This window comes from Neofelis nebulosa, chromosome 6 (assembly GCF_028018385.1).
Source record: "Neofelis nebulosa isolate mNeoNeb1 chromosome 6, mNeoNeb1.pri, whole genome shotgun sequence".
In the NCBI taxonomy this organism is placed as follows: domain Eukaryota; kingdom Metazoa; phylum Chordata; class Mammalia; order Carnivora; family Felidae; genus Neofelis; species Neofelis nebulosa.
Window position 1 is genome coordinate 119,093,389 of NC_080787.1, and position 16,742 is coordinate 119,110,130.

The window sequence follows — 16,742 nt, forward strand, 5'->3', positions numbered from 1 at the left end:
TTTTTAAAAATTTTTTTAAGTTTTATTTATTTTTGAGAGAAAGAGAGTGAGTGCAGGAGGGACAGAGAGAGAAGGAGACAGAATCCAAGCAAACATAAAAAATTTTTTAAATAGCAGTTGACTCTTATGTAATAGTCACCATTATTCAAGGCACTAGTCAAGCATTTCATATATATAAGCTATTTTAATCCTCACAGTAATAGTTAGAGGAAGGTACTGTAATATTCTCATTTTGGTGATGAGGGGTAAGTAATATGCCCAACACTAAGGAATAGTAAGGGGCAGAAGTCAGGATTTGAACCCAGATGGTCCAAGGCCAGAGTCTTTTTTCACTTACTCATTAAGCCACACTGTCACCTTGAGGTTCAGAAGTATAGCAGGGATAGATTATAGACAAAGCAGAAACTACCAGAAATGGACTCTTTCTTACTATCTCTTAGTATCTGGCAAATATTCTATGCCACATGATTAAGTACAATTTCCATAATCTCACCTCTCTTACAGTCTAAATATCGTACGGTATTTGTTATTATAATTTTATATGTATTGAGAGAGGGACAAAATGGCATTTAAATACCACTTAAATAAATGCAAATAATCCAGTAACCAAATAAGAAAATTTAAAATCTTAGAATCATTTATAGCTTCCTTTTCTCAGTTATAGAAGCATAGAATGACCACATTGAAAGACCTTCTTGGAGGCTGATGCCAGACCATTTTTTATTTCTGGCTTTATTTTAAATCTGGAAAAGCATAGGCGATATAGGTCCAAATGCCTCCTGCCATTATCTCTTAAAAGTTTCAACTCTAATTCTTGATCTATAAGCTAAGCTTTTAAAATAAAATAAATGCCTCTCTATTATATGTAGCTGTATGTATTTTCTCTTCTCCTTCCTTAAGGATTTCCTAATTTTTAAAAATATTATGAGGAATGTTAGTATTTGAACTGGAAAAAGGTATATATTTTTTTCTCTTCTCTGAAGCTTTTTTATTACTTCTCATGAGTCAGGGGAAAAGGCTTTCTTTATTGCTTTTACAAATCATGAGTAAAACACGAATGCTTAATTGAGCAGATTGATGATTAAATGGAGAAAAATGATGAAAGGAAAAGATGCCAGCACAAACAGAATATGGCCATTCATTTCAACCCCAAATGAATCAACTATTGCTCATGAATGTCAGTTTAATACTCATCTTGGCAGAAACTATCCGGAGCATCAACCCTCTGCGGAGTCCCACATCTGCATGGGGGACAGCTTTTTCCTGTTTCTTTTGCTAGAATACACTAAATAGTGCTCTCTCTCTCTCTCTCTCTCTCTCGTTGGCACAATCAATTAACTCTTTTTTTTTTTTTTTTTTTTTAAATTTTTTTTCAACGTTTTTTATTTATTTTTGGGACAGAGAGAGACAGAGCATGAACGGGGGAGGGGCAGAGAGAGGGAGACACAGAATTGGAAACAGGCTCCAGGCTCCGAGCCATCAGCCCAGAGCCTGACGCGGGGCTCGAACTCACGGACCGCGAGATCGTGACCTGGCTGAAGTCGGACGCTTAACCGACTGCGCCACCCAGGCGCCCCAACAATCAATTAACTCTTAAACGAAGGATTATAAACATAGTGAATGCAGGAGACTTTTTCACACCTGAACGCCAAATACTCAAAGATGAAAATGTTTTCTCCTAAAGGAACTAGGCAACTAAGCTATAATATGCAACATTAGCATTAGCAGGAATTACCCTGGCCATTAGCCATCACAGATCTCATTTCTTTGCATCAGTTGGATTAAAGCAATTTTTTTAAGTTAAAAAAAAAAAAAGGTAAAATATCTTCAATCAAATTACATGACTAATGAAGATAAGGACCGGTCTCTACATCTGTATGACTAGCTCAGTTCCTTCTTATGTCTGGTCTACCACAGAAAGTGACAGAGGCTTTTAAACAAGCAATTTGCTATTTTGAGCTGATATCGCTGAGCTTTTCCTAATACACTGGTTGATCAGTAGCATAAGACCTTTCAGACGCTAACTGGCAGAAATAAGCCCTTCTAAGGTTTTCTAAATCCTTCCTATCCTCCTAACACGACTCCTCCAGTCAAGTGCTAGAGGTTGGGAAGTAGAACCCTATCAGGTGTTAAAGACACCCAAGTGAGTCAGAGAACTTGGCTGGCAGTTTAACCCAGCCCTACTACAAATACTCTGTAATAGAAGTGCCACATTTAATTAGCCCTGAAGCAGGGAACAGAGCTCTTTCATTTTAGAAAGCGGGGCGAATGGAATCTCAAGGAAAAAAAAAGGCAAACCTCTTACCTTTTGTAGCGATTCGTACACACTGGGTTTTAGTTTCCTGATGGAGCAAAACATGAAAGACCATAGTCAGTGTACAGACAATATTTCCTATTACATAATCTGGAGCTATAAATTAGGTTTGTGAAGAACAGAATCGCAATATTAAGGAAACTTTTATTTTTAAAATGGATTTTCGGATATATTTTTTTAAACCCTGAAGTAAGAACATTTACAAATTTTTCATCATTTTCTAAAAATTCAGGGGTCTGTTTTCCTCTGTAATGAAACAGGCTATCTTGTCTGGGACAAGTAGCTAAAGCATTCTATTTGTACTTACTGTACTTTTTGAATGATTAGAAAGAAAAATGTGTTTGCAGAGCTAATACAAATCAGACCCAAACACAAACTTCATTCTTGCCACACAGCTGTAGACTCAGACCAAAGCTGAACATCACATCCTCTCACTTGGATCCTAGCATGACTAATGAGTTAAATGACAGCACTTAGAAAGATCATCCAAAGGTTGTATCCTAATGAAGGGAGGATTTACCTGTTCTTTTTTTTCTTCCCTTTTGAATTTAGGTGTTAGGAGTTAGCTATTTCTTTCTTTCTTTCTTTCTTTTTTAAACATTTATTTGTTTTTGAGACACAGAGAGACAGAGCATGAACGGGGGAGGGGCAGAGAGAGAGGGAGACACAGAATCGGAAGCAGGCTCCAGGCTCTGAGCCGTGAGCCCAGAGCCCGACGCGGGGCTCGAACTCACGGACCGCGAGACCATGACCTGAGTTGAAGTCGGACTCTTAACCGACTGAGCCACCCAGGCGCCCCAGGAGTTAGCTATTTCTCATTGGGACTATTTTCCTATTCTTGCTAGACAGATGGAGTTGAGGAAGGAGAAGTTGACAAGGGAAGGGACAAAAATGATTTCAGATTCTTTTTCTTTTCTTTTTGATGTTGTGTGGTGGCACTAAGCAGTGGAATACGTCTCTAGGCCCACACCACACACCTTTAGGACTTCGTTGATTCAGTTCAAATCTTTGAATATACAAGAGGTTGGAAAAGATGGTAAAGCCAGTGAACAAAACAAAGGCTATTTGAGGATGTATTTATAACTCCATCTTGAGTAGTTCTATATATTGATAAACCAAGAGTTTTCCACTTCCTCTTAAGCATTTACTACTTTTCAATTACACAGAACAAAGCACTGAGGAGGAATTAGTAGTAAAACATACAACTTTGCACTTCTATTACTTAATTGTGACGTGAGGCCTTTACAGTACGTTCCAAGAGAGATTGTTTCGCATTCCCACAAAGGCCCAAAGGGATTCTGATTTCCTAAAAGCAATCGCTGTTAATTCTATCAGGATTTCCAGCCTCTGCTGGTAGGAACCCCATCGATTTTGGAACTATTTGCCAAGGTAACCATGAGATATATTGTTGCTCTTCTGTAATTTGATTAAACCGCATGTAGATATATTAAGAATGCGGAGAGAACATTCATATCGAGGCTTTTAAAGAGTGCCAGGGAAAATCCTTTATAAGTAACAGACATTCATTAACACTCCTCTTATACCACAGTCCAAGTAATGAAAGTTAATTTAGAATCTCTCACATCTTTAAAGATGAATACCCAAATGCAGAACCGTGTTTTCTACCACTATGCTACTTTATACCCAGAATGGAATACTAGCTTCCATAGTCTTCTCGTTTTGGGGTAGTCCAATTGTACCAGTGATGTGCAATCATGTGCATGCGGGAGGCGGGCAGTCAGCCTGTCTCGAAAGACTCCCACTTATGTAGAAATAAACTAGATAGAAGATGAGAATAACATTTTCAACCAGGGGCAGCCTGTGGCTTTGGAGAACATCCTAGAAGATGCTGTGGCATTCTTCTTTGCCATATACTGGCAAAAGAATATAGGTAAGCTGAAAGATAGAGCTCTCATTCAAAAGCAGCCAGTCAGTACCCCAGGTTCTCGTGGCCCCCGTAGAAAAGCAAATATATTTTGTCTTTCAATTTAACTATTCCAAAGTATAATATGTCTGTTGCAATTGGATATCACGGATGTCACATCATCTTCCAGGTACCCACCTCAGGGACTCAATTACCCAAAGCCAGAAATTTCCTATACAGCTACAAGTACACAAAATATGTCAGTTTTCTATCGGATTTTAAATTGTAGGAGTTTTCTATTCTTGGCATTTTTTTCCCCTATCCCTTTCTAAAAAAAAAAAAAAAAAAATAAGTTTTAGGAAAGAAAATCTTTCAAAGAGAACAGCATGAGGCACGAAAGGCCAGGTTATTTCCCCACATATGGAACCACTGGTAGTTTCTATCTTCCTGTTGTGTTTTCCTCTTCAATATTCATTTGGGATCAGCGGCAGTGTTCAAAAACAACTGTGTCCAAAATGGGAAAAGGAGGGGCAACAGGGGAAACGGAGAACAGACTTCGCTAATGGCACAGCATCCCTCCATCTCCAGGCAGCCTCCTGTTTAGGTTGTGTCAGATATGCCACAGGCACCCTATTACTTTGTAATCAGAGGATTGTTACTTGTTATTTACTATTTGGCTTGTACCCTCTGAAAAGTTTATAAGGGTTTATTAGCCTGCTGTGGAGCACGCATTCTATTTATCCTGCCGTAAATTTAATCTTCTGAAGTGTGCCACTACTGAGCAAAGAAGACAACAATGCCCGGTATTTACTGGGCCTTCAGTCCCAGCGGCAGCACACCCAACTTCTCAAATCATTTTCCTCACAATTGTTCTTGTGGGCTTTCCTGGAGAAGGCTCACGGAGAAGCAGTTACTAGGAAACAGGAATCCAGAGCGATAGAACTGGCATGGAGCCTCAACCCTACAGTAGGCCCGGAACTGTGCGCCCTGTTGGGAACAGAAACAACACCCCCCCTACACACTGTTTCCCCCCACTTTTTTTTTATTTTCTTCCTGACACATGCTACTGAGTATTTATAAAATTCAACTGCAGCTCTTCCTCAGGGCAGTGAAAAAGCAAATTTGGGGGGAGGCTCACCTTCTCCACACTGCTCATTGCCTGGAAGTAGATGTTGTATCCTTTGCGTGGAGCCAAAGGAGGGTTCCAAAAGCCCTGATAGGTCCTGTTGTCGCCCACTGTGAATGGGGCAGGTTCAGGAAGATTCCCTGGGGGTAGTTCCGCAGCGAAGTAGTATGGAGAACCCCCACTCAGGGCATTTTGGTATGTAACGGGAACCTGGTAGCATTCCATGGCTCCAGCTTCTCTCTTGGTTCGGTGTGGGTGCAACTCCTCCACAACAATCTGATAGGCACTTTTTGGAAAAAGAAGGGAAAAAAAGCACACATTTAGAGATTCTGGATACTAAGATTTCTGGGGGAAAATGAGGTATTTAATATTAACATGCAACATTTAAAAGTTTGAAAGTCAGTCTTAACCCACAGCATTCTTTCTTTCCCTCCCACCCAGCTATTTTGCCATAATATAGAATTTCATGTGGATTCTCCCTTCCCCCAAACCCAACATGGTTACTAAGGAACTGGAAAAAAGTAAGAAGAATCACCGTAGAATGCTATGCATTTTTTTTTTTTAATGTTGAGAAATGAGTCACCTTAATAAGAAACCTGACATTAGCAAGAGACACATAATAGATTAAGTTCTTTGTCTGATATTTTTAAATGTTTAAAGTTAACATTTTATTTGAAATGATAGAGTAGAAGGCCCTGCTCCAGGGCCCAACAGAACGGGGCCTCAGGGTGGGGCCCAAAGCGGCAGTTTGTGGGGCTGTCATCACATTAGAGACAGAGTGTGCTGACAGGCTTCTCCACATCCTGACCTTGCCATGGCATCAACATGGGCTCAGAGCTACGCAGATCTAAAGCACAAGTGACATGCTGCAAAACGGGCACAGATGGACAGAAATCTGTCCTCCTCACCGAAATAGACAGCTTCCTTCTTCTGGAGCTGTTAATAATAAAATCTTACAAATTGTAGAAACAGATGGCATTTGCCCTATTAAAGCTTGAACTAAACCTTCTAATACCTTCCTTCAAAGTCTTAAAACTTTCCTACAATAGTTGTTATCTTACAGAGGAAAGAAAAAATAATGCAACTTTAAAATAAAGGTCTGCTTAATCACTAATATTTTTTTATCAATTACAAGTGAAATATTAATATTTTTCCTTTTAAAATTTAAAATTTGTTTTTTTAATTTTAAAAGAAATGTTAATGTTTATTTATTTTTTTTGAGAGAGAGAGAGAGAGAGGGAGAGCAGGATAGAGAGAGGGGGACAGAGGATCCAAAGCAGGTTGTGTGCTGTCAGTACAGAGCCCAAAGCAGAGCTCGAACTCTTGAACCACGAGATCACGACCTGAGCCAAAGTCGGACGCTTAAGCAACTGAGCCACTCAGGTGCCCCAATATTTTTTCTTTGTAGGATATTCTTCAGGAAAACTTTTTTTTTTTTTTAAGGAAACATACACCTGAGAAAGTTGACATTATTAATATATTTTATATGTTTTGAATGAATTTAAAATTCCCCAAAATTATGAAAAATGCATTATGGTAGGTTATATAAATTGAATATAAATAAGCTGTCTGTAGAGCTGTTTGAATCTTGAATCTCTAGGGCAAATATGCTCCTTCTATATAGGGATGACAGTCACTGAATGACTCTCCAGCAAGAATAGAATATTTTCTTTAATGAACTTCCATAAAAAGAAAGAGGTGCCTGGGGGGCTAAGTTGGTTAAGCGTCGGACTCTTGATTTCAGCTCATATGATTTCATGGTTTGTGAGCTCAAGCCCCGTGTCAGGCTTTGAGCTGACAGCATGGAGCCTGCTTGGGATTCTCCCTCTCTGCCCCTTCCTTGCTCACACTCTCTCCTTTCTCAAAAAAGAAAAAAAAAAAAGAAAGAGGAGGGAAAGACACAGAGAGAGTAGAGAGACAGGCAGACATACCAAGAGAGAGACAGAGAGAGAAAAAATGAATTTGCATGTATCATAATGAAAAATTAAATTTTATATCAGTTTAGATTTAGTATAAAATTCTAACTTAATATAAGCTCTGTTATACCTACAAACAGAAAACCTCCATAGAATAAAAGAAAGCTTTATAAAAGTTTTCTTTTCTTCCTAATATTTAAATTCCCATTTTCCATTAAAATATTGCTAGGAACTTGGTGGTTTGGTATTTATCTCTTTTCCTTGAGAAATAGGACAGAAAGTGTAGTAATGTCAGAAATCTAGATTTGGGCAGGCAACTAAGACAGAAATCTATGTTATTTGAAATTACATGTAGTCCATCATTCTCTATACTTCTGCCAGTTTGGGTCTCTAAGCTCCTAGGAATGCCATTAACAGGATACATGCTCTCTGAGGGGTCCATGAAGCAGTCACTCGTCAGTTTTAAAATACAGGAAGTACATAAGCATAGCCCTTGGAGAGAAAAACGAATCATAGCTGACCTATGCTAAGAAAGCCTAATCATTTTTTTCCGTTTATTTTCAATTTAGAATCCATATTTGTATGCATTATACGTTGTGTATACATTTATGTATCCTGTGGATACATACTTTTAGGTAGATAAATTTACACACGCACACTCCCCAAACAAGTCTAATCTCATATTCTTGCCCTAGTGGGCAATAATGATAATTACCCATCTTCATTAATTATTTAACCTAATCCTTAAAAATGAACTCTTTGTTTATTATCCCTTTTCTCTACAAAAATCCAGAAAATCTAGTAAACAGTCTTAACTAATTCTGTTAGACCGACATAGGTTGTACATTCCAAATTAAGGAATTTCGTGCAAGAGGGCTTGTCTCTCCACATCTATTAGGAGCAAAGCAAACTAACGATGCTGGAGAGGATTAAAAGAAGAAAAGGTGCATTCTGGTCTTGGGGAAAGATCTCATTGAACTTGAGATGAAATCCCAAACTAAATATTACAAAGCACATTTTTATTTATTTATTTAAAAAAAATTTTTTTTTTAACGTTTATTTATTTTTGAGACAGAGAGAGACAGAGCATGAACGGGGGAGGGTCAGAGAGAGGGAGACACAGAATCTGAAACAGGCTACAGGCTCTGAGCTGTTAGCACAGAGCCTGACGCGGGGCTCGAACTCACGGAGTGTGAGATCATGACCTGAGCCGAAGTCGGCCGCTTAACCGACTGAGCCACCCAGGCGCCCCAAAGCTCATTTTTAAAAGAAATCATCTTCCCTTCATTGATCAATTTGTGTGAGCAGGCAAGAAGCAGGCACTTCTACCTTTTAACAATCTGTTTTTTTTTTCTCCCCTGCTATTTCTTATTTATCAATATGAATTAATTAAAGGAAGGAAAATAAAGAACGAGAAATCAAATTAGAAGTGATTTAGCTGATTACATGAAATGGGCCCAGGCTTTTCCATCCTTGTGGATGCCTAATTACCTAATGGTACTTAACTCTAGCTGGAACTAAATATTATTTGAGCTTAGTACTCTAGCAATTTAAAATATTCCAAAGCCACCTAGTTTTATTCACTCTGCCCATATTTTGTATTTCCCCCATTCCTTTTAATTGAAGTTTTAAAAAAATTGAAGTTTTAAAATATGTCTATAATTAAGATAAAATCAATATAGTGGCATTATGAATCTTCACTTGATGCTGAAAATATGATTTCCTTATGTTAAACAACTAAAAATGATTTCACTTCACTATAATTTAATTTGATTAGAATTGGTATGTAGTCAATTTTAGTTTTGAAGGAGGCCAAATGATGACTTTTCATCATACAATTTTCCTTCAGTTACAAGACTAAAAAAATAGACAAGAGGATTTTGCCATTAGCTCAAAAAGTGATTATATGATATATATGGTAGATGGTCTTCCTGGTTTAACACTTAAAATTGTTGAAGCCGAACCCCAAATTACATATAACAGCCTGCCATGTTTTTGTTTTTAACCCATTAGTAAGAAAAACTGCTGAGAATCTGGTTTTAGTTTTAGATCGTATAACTTCTTGGTGATAGCAAAGAGCAAATTATACAATTGTACACACTTCTCATTTTGTATCTGAAATGTCTCCTTAAAGCTTCAGGAGAAATTTCCTCGCTCCAGTGTGGTGCTGTTTCTCCTATGAACAAACTTCCAACGATCTCATGGCCACCATTGTTCATATTGTCCTAATGGAAATATTTTGATGATCCACAGAGTAAAGGTTTAAATACCGTTTTGGTGACCATGATATTTCCTGTGCTTCATCTCTTACCTCCTTAAACATACAAGTCAGGTCCCTCGTGACTTCCCTATTTCTGTAAGAGGAACTATCAGTTTCTGAATCAACAAAGCTCTAAATCCTGGCATTAAGTTCTATTTTTAACTATGTTCTACCTCCCCTGTAATATTTCTTTTCATTCCCACTGTTTCCATCAATAGGGGAGTATTTACAACATTATATTCACATTACTGGCTTAGTTTACTTCCTTCCATTTTTTTCTTCATGTATTCCAGGCACCCATCCATCCACTCACCCATCCACCCATCCACCCACCCATCACTCCATCCACTCAGTCTATTATTTTTTGAGTATTCTCTACATACCATGAACTGCTCATGAAGAATGCAAAAGAGAACCATTTTTCAAACTTCTGATACTTTCCTAAAACACTACTTTAGGCATTGACTACTCTTCTCTAACATTCCACTTTGTCGAAACTATGTGAAGCTCTCCCATTGTCAAAATCTATTCTACTGGGGTTAATATCTTACCACATCGATTACTTTATATCTCCACTCTTGCTCTCACTACTTCCTGATACTCATTCTCCATTTCAAACTTGAATGACCACTGTTACCAAACATACCATACACACTGTCAAAGAGCTTCCGCCTTTTTCCTTTTCTAACTTTTCTACTTCTGCTATAAAGCCTTCTCTGACTAGTTCACTTCTTAGCGTTACTCTGTCTTCTAAAGGCAATGGAGGGAACTCTGGTGGTAACTGAGGGTTGAAGTGGGGGGTTAGACATTAGGGTCAAGTGGGATGCTTTTGCAGTTTAGTCCTCAATCCACCCACAGATCACAATGACACAAATTCATTGAGAAAAACCATCAGGGGTATCTCTCAAGAATTCTGGGTTTGAAAAAAGGCCCCAGACCACTGTCTCATAATATTTATTAATTATATTTATTTACAAGGTTAGTGTTTATCACTAACCCACTACATTAAAAATATTATCTGGTATTTAGCTACACATAATGGGAATTGTATTTTTAACTATTGTGTCCATCCATTCACTCATCAAATATGTACTGAGTGCCTATTATATGTCATGCACTATTTTAAGTGCTGAGGTTACAATGAGCACAGTAGTAAAAGTCCCTGCTGTCATGAAGCTTACATTCTAGTGCAAAATGCAAATTAACAAATTAAAAAACAAACACATGATATGTCAAGATGAGGTAAGAGCTCTAAAGAAAAATAAAGCAAGATAAGGGAAATGAGGAATCATAGGATTGAAGAGTTCTATTTTATATGTGGTTGCCTAGAGAGACTTCTGCGACAAAGTGCCCTTTAGGGAGAAGCCTGAAGGGGAAGATTCAGTTACGTGGCTGCTTTGATCAGTTACCTCCTCCTGCATAATAAATTCCCCTAGAATTGTGGCTCAAAACAATAAGCATTTCATATTGTGCAGTTTCTGTGAGCCAGAAATTTGGGAGTGGCTTAACCAAAGAGTTCTGGCTCTGGGTGTCTTGTAAGATCACAATCAAGTTATTAGCTGGGGCAGCAGTACTTAAAGGCTGGAGAGAAGATTTCACAGAAAGGGCATAACTCCTTTCATTTTCAGATAGAAATAAATCTACCTCCTAGGATTCTGTGGAATAAATTAAAATGACATCTATTTGATTTTAATTGGGTCCTATAGCTTGTATAAAGGGTAAAGAGATGGCAAAATAGGGCAAAAAGAGGAATTACATCTTTGCTTAAATTTCAAAGCATTTTTACTGGAGTTCAAGTAATGTCTATGTCATGGCAGCAGTTAGAAATATCAGGTGCAACTATATAATCTCTTTAAATTGTTGAGATGAAATAGAATATTCTGCAAATTAGGATAGTAGTCCTAATGTTTCAAGTTGTATATAAGTGAACAATTGACCTGGGGAGTAACTGTAACACACAATGTTTGCAATCCAACCCATACAGATTTAGTACACATATAAATGTTAATGTTAATCTGTATTTCTGTTAAGCTATCATGGAACATCAGACAATGTCTTTTCCTAATATAACTGCGGAAAATATAGTGGATTTTTTTCAGCTATTATTTAAATTCCAGTTAACATACAATGTCATACTAATTTCATGTGTACAATATAGTGATTCAACAATTCCATATAATACCCGGTGATCATCACAAATACACTCTTTAATCCCCACACTTATTTCACCCACCCCCTTAGCCACTCCCCTCTGGTAACCATTAGTTGGTTTTCCATAGTTAAATTCTGTTTCTTAGTTTCTCTCTCTCTTTCCTTTGCTCATTTGTTTTGGAAATCATATGGTATTTGTCTTTCTCTGACTGGCTTACTTTGCTTAGCATAATACTCTGACTCCATCCATGTTGTTGCAAATGACAAGATTTCATCCTTTTTATGGCAGAGTAATACTCCATTGTGTTTGTATGTATCGATATAAATATATATACCACATCTTATTTATTTATTTATTTATTTATTTGTAAATTCACATCCAAATCAGTTAGCATATAGTGCAACAATGATTTCAGGAGTAGATTCCTTAATGCCCCTTACCCATTTAGCCCATCCCCTCTCCCACAACACCTCCAGTAACCCTCTGTTCTCCATACTTAAGAGTCTCTTATGTTCTGTCCCCCTCCTTGTTTTTATATTATTTTTGCTTCCCTTCCCTTATGTTCATCTGTTCTGTGTCTTAAGGTCCTCATATGAGTGAAGTCATATGATATGTGTCTTTCTCTGACTAATTTCGCCTAGCATAATATCCTCTAGTTCCATCCACATAGTTGCAAATGGCAAGATTTCATTTGTTTTTGATTGCCGAGTAATACTCCATTGTATATATACACCACATCTTCTTTATCCATTCATCCTTCGATGGACATTTGGGATCTTTCCATACTCAGGCTATTGCTGATAGTGCTGCTATAAACATTGGGGTGCATGTGCCCCTTCGAAACGTCATATCTGTATCCCTTGGATAAATACCTAGTAGTGCAATTGCTGGGTCGCAGGGTAGTTCTATTTTTAATATTTTGAGGAACCTCCATACTGTTTACCAGAGTGGCTGAACCAGTTTGCATTCCCACCAGCAATGCAAAAGAGATCCTTTTTCTCCGCAGCCTCACTAATATCTGTTGTCACCTGAGTTGTTAGTGTTAGCCATTCTGACAGGTGTGAGGTGATATCTCATTGTGGTTTTGATTTGTATTTCACTGATAATGAGTGATGTGGAAATTTTTTCATGTGGTAGTTGGCCATCTGGATATCTTCCTTGGCGAAGTGTCTATTCATATCTTTTGCCCATTTCTTCACTAGATCGTTTGGTTTTTGGGTGTTGGGTTTGATAAGTTCTTTATAGATTTTGGATAGTAACCCTTTATCCGATATGTTGTTTGCAAATATCTTCTCCCATTCTGTTGGTGGCCTTTTAGTTTTGCTGATTGTTTCGTTTGCTGTGCAGAAGATTTTTATTTTGATGAGGTCCCAATAGTTCGTTTTTGTTTTTGTTTCCCTTGCCTCTGGAGAAGTGGTAAGAAGTCGTTGTGGCCAAGATCAAAGAGGTTTTTGCCTGCTTTCTCCTTGAGAATTTTGATGGCTTCCTGCCTTACATTTAGGTCTTTCATCCATTTTGAGTTTATTTTTGTGTGTGGTGTAAGAAAGTGGTCCAGGTTTATTTTGTCCAGTTTTCTCAGAACCACGTGCTAAAGAGACTATCCTTATTCCATTGGATATTCTTTCCTGCTTTGCCTAAGATTAGTTGGCCAACATGTGTGGGTCCATTTCTGGGTTCTCTATTCTGTTCTATTTATCTGAGTGTCTGTTCTTGTACCAGTACCATACTGTCTTGATGATTACAGCTTTGTAGTACAGCTTGAAGTCCGGGACTGTGATGCCTCCTGCTTTGGTTTTCTTTTTCCAGATTGCTTTGGCTATTTGGGGCCTTTACTGGTTCCATACAAATGTTAGGATTGTTTGGTCTAGCTCTGTGAAGAATGCTGCTGTTGTTTTATTTTTTTTTAAATTTTTTTTTCAACATTTTTTATTTATTTTTGGGACAGAGAGAGACAGAGCATGAATGGGGGAGGGGCAGAGAGAGAGGGAGACACAGAATCGGAAACAGGCTCCAGGCTCCGAGCCATCAGCCCAGAGCCTGACGCGGGGCTCGAACTCACGGACCGCGAGATCGTGACCTGGCTGAAGTCGGACGCTTAACCGACTGCGCCACCCAGGCGCCCCTGCTGCTGTTATTTTAATAGGGATTGCATTGAACATGTAGACTGCTTTGGACAGTATCGACATTTAAACAATATTTATTCTTCCTACCCAGGTGCATGGAATATTTTTCCATTTTTTTATGTCTTCAATTTCTTTCATAAGCTTTCTATAGTTTTCAGTGTATAGATTTTTTACCTCTTTGGTTGATTTATTCCTAGGTATTTTATGAGTTTTGATGCAATTGTAAATGGGAATAATTCCATGATTTCTCTTTCTGTTGTTTCATTGTTGGTGTATAGGAATGCAACCAATTTGTGAGCATTGATTTTATATCTTGCAACTTTGCTGAATTGATGAATCAGTTCTAGCAGTTTTTTGGTGGAATCTTTTGGGTTTTCCATATAGAGTATCATGTCATCTGAGAAGAGTGAAAGTTGACCTCCTCCTGGCCGGTTTGAATGCTTTTTATTTCTTTGTGTTGTCTGATCGCAAAGGCTAAGACTTCCAATACTACACTGAATAACAGTGGTGAGAGTGGACATCCCTGTCTTGTTCCTGACCTTAGGGGGAAAGCTCTCAGTTTTTCCCCATTGAGGATGATATTAGTGTTGGGTCTTTAATATATGGCTTTTATGATCTTGAGGTATGATCTTTCTATCCCTACTTTCTTGAGGGTTTTTATCAAGAAAGGATGCTGTATATTGTCAAATGCTTTCTCTGCATCTATTGAGAGGATCATATGGTTCTTGTCCTTACTTTTATTGCTGTGATGAATCACATTGATTGTTTTGCAGATATTGAACCAGTCCTGCATCCCAGGTATAAATCCCAATTGGCGTGGTGAATAATTTTTTTAATGTATTGCTGGATCTGGTAGGCTAATATCTTGTTGAGGATTTTTGCATTCATGTTCATCAGGGAAATTGGTCTATAGTTCTCCTTTTTAATGGGGGTCTCTGTCTGATTTTGGAATCAAGGTAATTCTGGCTTCACAGAAAGAGTTTTGAAGTTTTCCTTCCATTTCTAGTTTTTGGAAAACCTTCAAGAGAATAGGTGTTAACTCTTCCTTAAATGTTTGACAGAATTCCCCTGGAAAGCCATCTGGCCCTGGACTCTTGTTTTTTGGAGATTTTTGATTACTAATTCAATTTCTTTATGGTTATCGTTCTATTTAAATTTTCTATTTCTTCCTGTTTCAGTTTTGGTAGTGCATATGTTTCTAGGAATTTGTCCATTTCTTCCAGATTGCCCATTTTATTGCTGTATAATTGCTCATAATATTCTTATTATTGTTTTTAAATATTCTTATTATTGTTTTTATTTCTGTTGTGTTGGTTGCGATCTCTCCTCTTTCATTATTGATTTTATTTATTTGGGTCCTTTCCTTTTTCTTTTTAAACAAACTGGCCAGTGGTTTATCAATTTTGTTAACTCTTTCAAAGAACCAGCTTCTCGTTTCATTGGTCTGTTCTACTGTTTTTTTGGTTTCGATAGCATTAATTTTGGCTCTAATATTTATTATTTCCTGTCTTCCACTGGTCTTGGTCTTTATTTGCTGTCCTTTTTCCAGCTCCTTAAGGTGTAAAGTTAGGTTGTGTATCTGAGATCTTTCTTCCTTCTTTAGGAAGGCCTGGATTGCTATATACTTTCCTCTTATGACCGCCTTTGCTGCGTCCCAGAGGTTTTAGGTTGTGGTATTATCAGTTTCATTGGCTTCCGTGTTCTTTTTAATTTCTTCTTTAACTTCTTGGTTAGCCCATTCATTCTTTAGTAGGATGTTCTGTAGTCTCCAAGAATTTGTTACCTTTCTAAATTTTTTTTGTGGTTGATTTCGAGTTTCATAGCAGTATGGTCTGAAAAGATGCACGGTATGATCTTGATCTTTTTGTACTTGTTGAGGATGATTTGTGTCCCAGTATGTGGTCTATTCTGGAGAACGTTCCATTTGCACTGGAGAAGAATGTATATTCTGCTGCTTTAGGATGAAATGTTGTGAACATATCTGTTAAGTCCATCTTGTCCAGTGTGTCATTCCAAGCCATTGTTTCCTTGTTGATTTTTTGATTAGATGATCTGTCCATTGCTGTCAGTGGGGTGTTGAAGTCTCCTACTATTATGGTATTACTATTGATGAGTTTCTTTATGTTTGTGATTAATTGATTTTTATATTTGGGTTCTTCCACATTTGGTGCATAACTGTTTACAATTGTTAGGTCTTCTTGGTCTATAGACACCTTGATTATGATATAATGCCCTTCTGCATCCCTTGATACAGTCTTTAGTTTAAACTCTAGATTGTCTGATATAAGTATGGCTACTCTGGCTTTCTTTTGTTGACCATTACCATGATAGATGGTTCTTCATCCCCTTACGTTCAATCTGAAGGTGCCTTTAGATCTAAAGTGGGTCTCTTATAAATAGCATATAGATAGATCTTGTTTTCTTATTCATTCTGTTACACTATGTTTTTTGATAGGAGCATTTAGTCCATTGACGTTTAGAGTGAGTACTGAAACATATGAATTTATTGCCATTATGTTGCTTGTAGAGTTGGATTTTCTGGTGTTGCTCTCTGGTCCTTTCTAGTGTTTGCTGCTTTTGGTATTAATTAATTAATTAATTAATTTTCATCTTTTCTCCCCTCAGAGACTCCCCCTTAAAATTTCTTGCAGTTCTGGTTTAGTGGTCACAAACTCTAATTTTTGTTTGTCTGGGAAACTTTTTATCTCTCCTTCTATTTTGAATGGCAGCCTTGCTGGATAAAGAATTCTTGGCTGCATATTTTTCTGATTCAGCACATTGAATATATCCTGCCACTCTTTTCTGGTCTGCCAGGTTTCTGTGGGTAGGTCTGCTGCAAACCTGATCTGTCTTCCCTTGTAGGTTAAGGACTTTTTTTCCCCTTGCTGATTTCATGATTCTTTCTTTGCCTGAGTATTTTGTGAATTTGACTATGCTATGCCTTGTTGATGGTCAGTTTTTGTTGAATCTAATGGGAGTCCTCTGTG

The 16,742-nt window shown here is 37.7% G+C and overlaps 1 protein-coding gene across 12 annotated transcripts in view; it reads right to left on the minus strand.

Moving 5' to 3' along the window:
• Positions 1 to 16,742, minus strand: part of PTPRK (protein tyrosine phosphatase receptor type K) — a 566,426-nt gene that overhangs the window by 93,743 nt on the left and 455,941 nt on the right. For all 12 annotated transcript variants that reach the window (XM_058735205.1, XM_058735208.1, XM_058735206.1 and 9 more), the window contains exons 12-13: positions 5,317 to 5,590; positions 2,306 to 2,342 (exon numbers count right to left, since the gene is read on the minus strand). In XM_058735205.1, the coding sequence (XP_058591188.1) occupies positions 2,306 to 2,342; positions 5,317 to 5,590 (311 nt within the window). The remainder of the gene's footprint in view (positions 1 to 2,305; positions 2,343 to 5,316; positions 5,591 to 16,742) is intronic.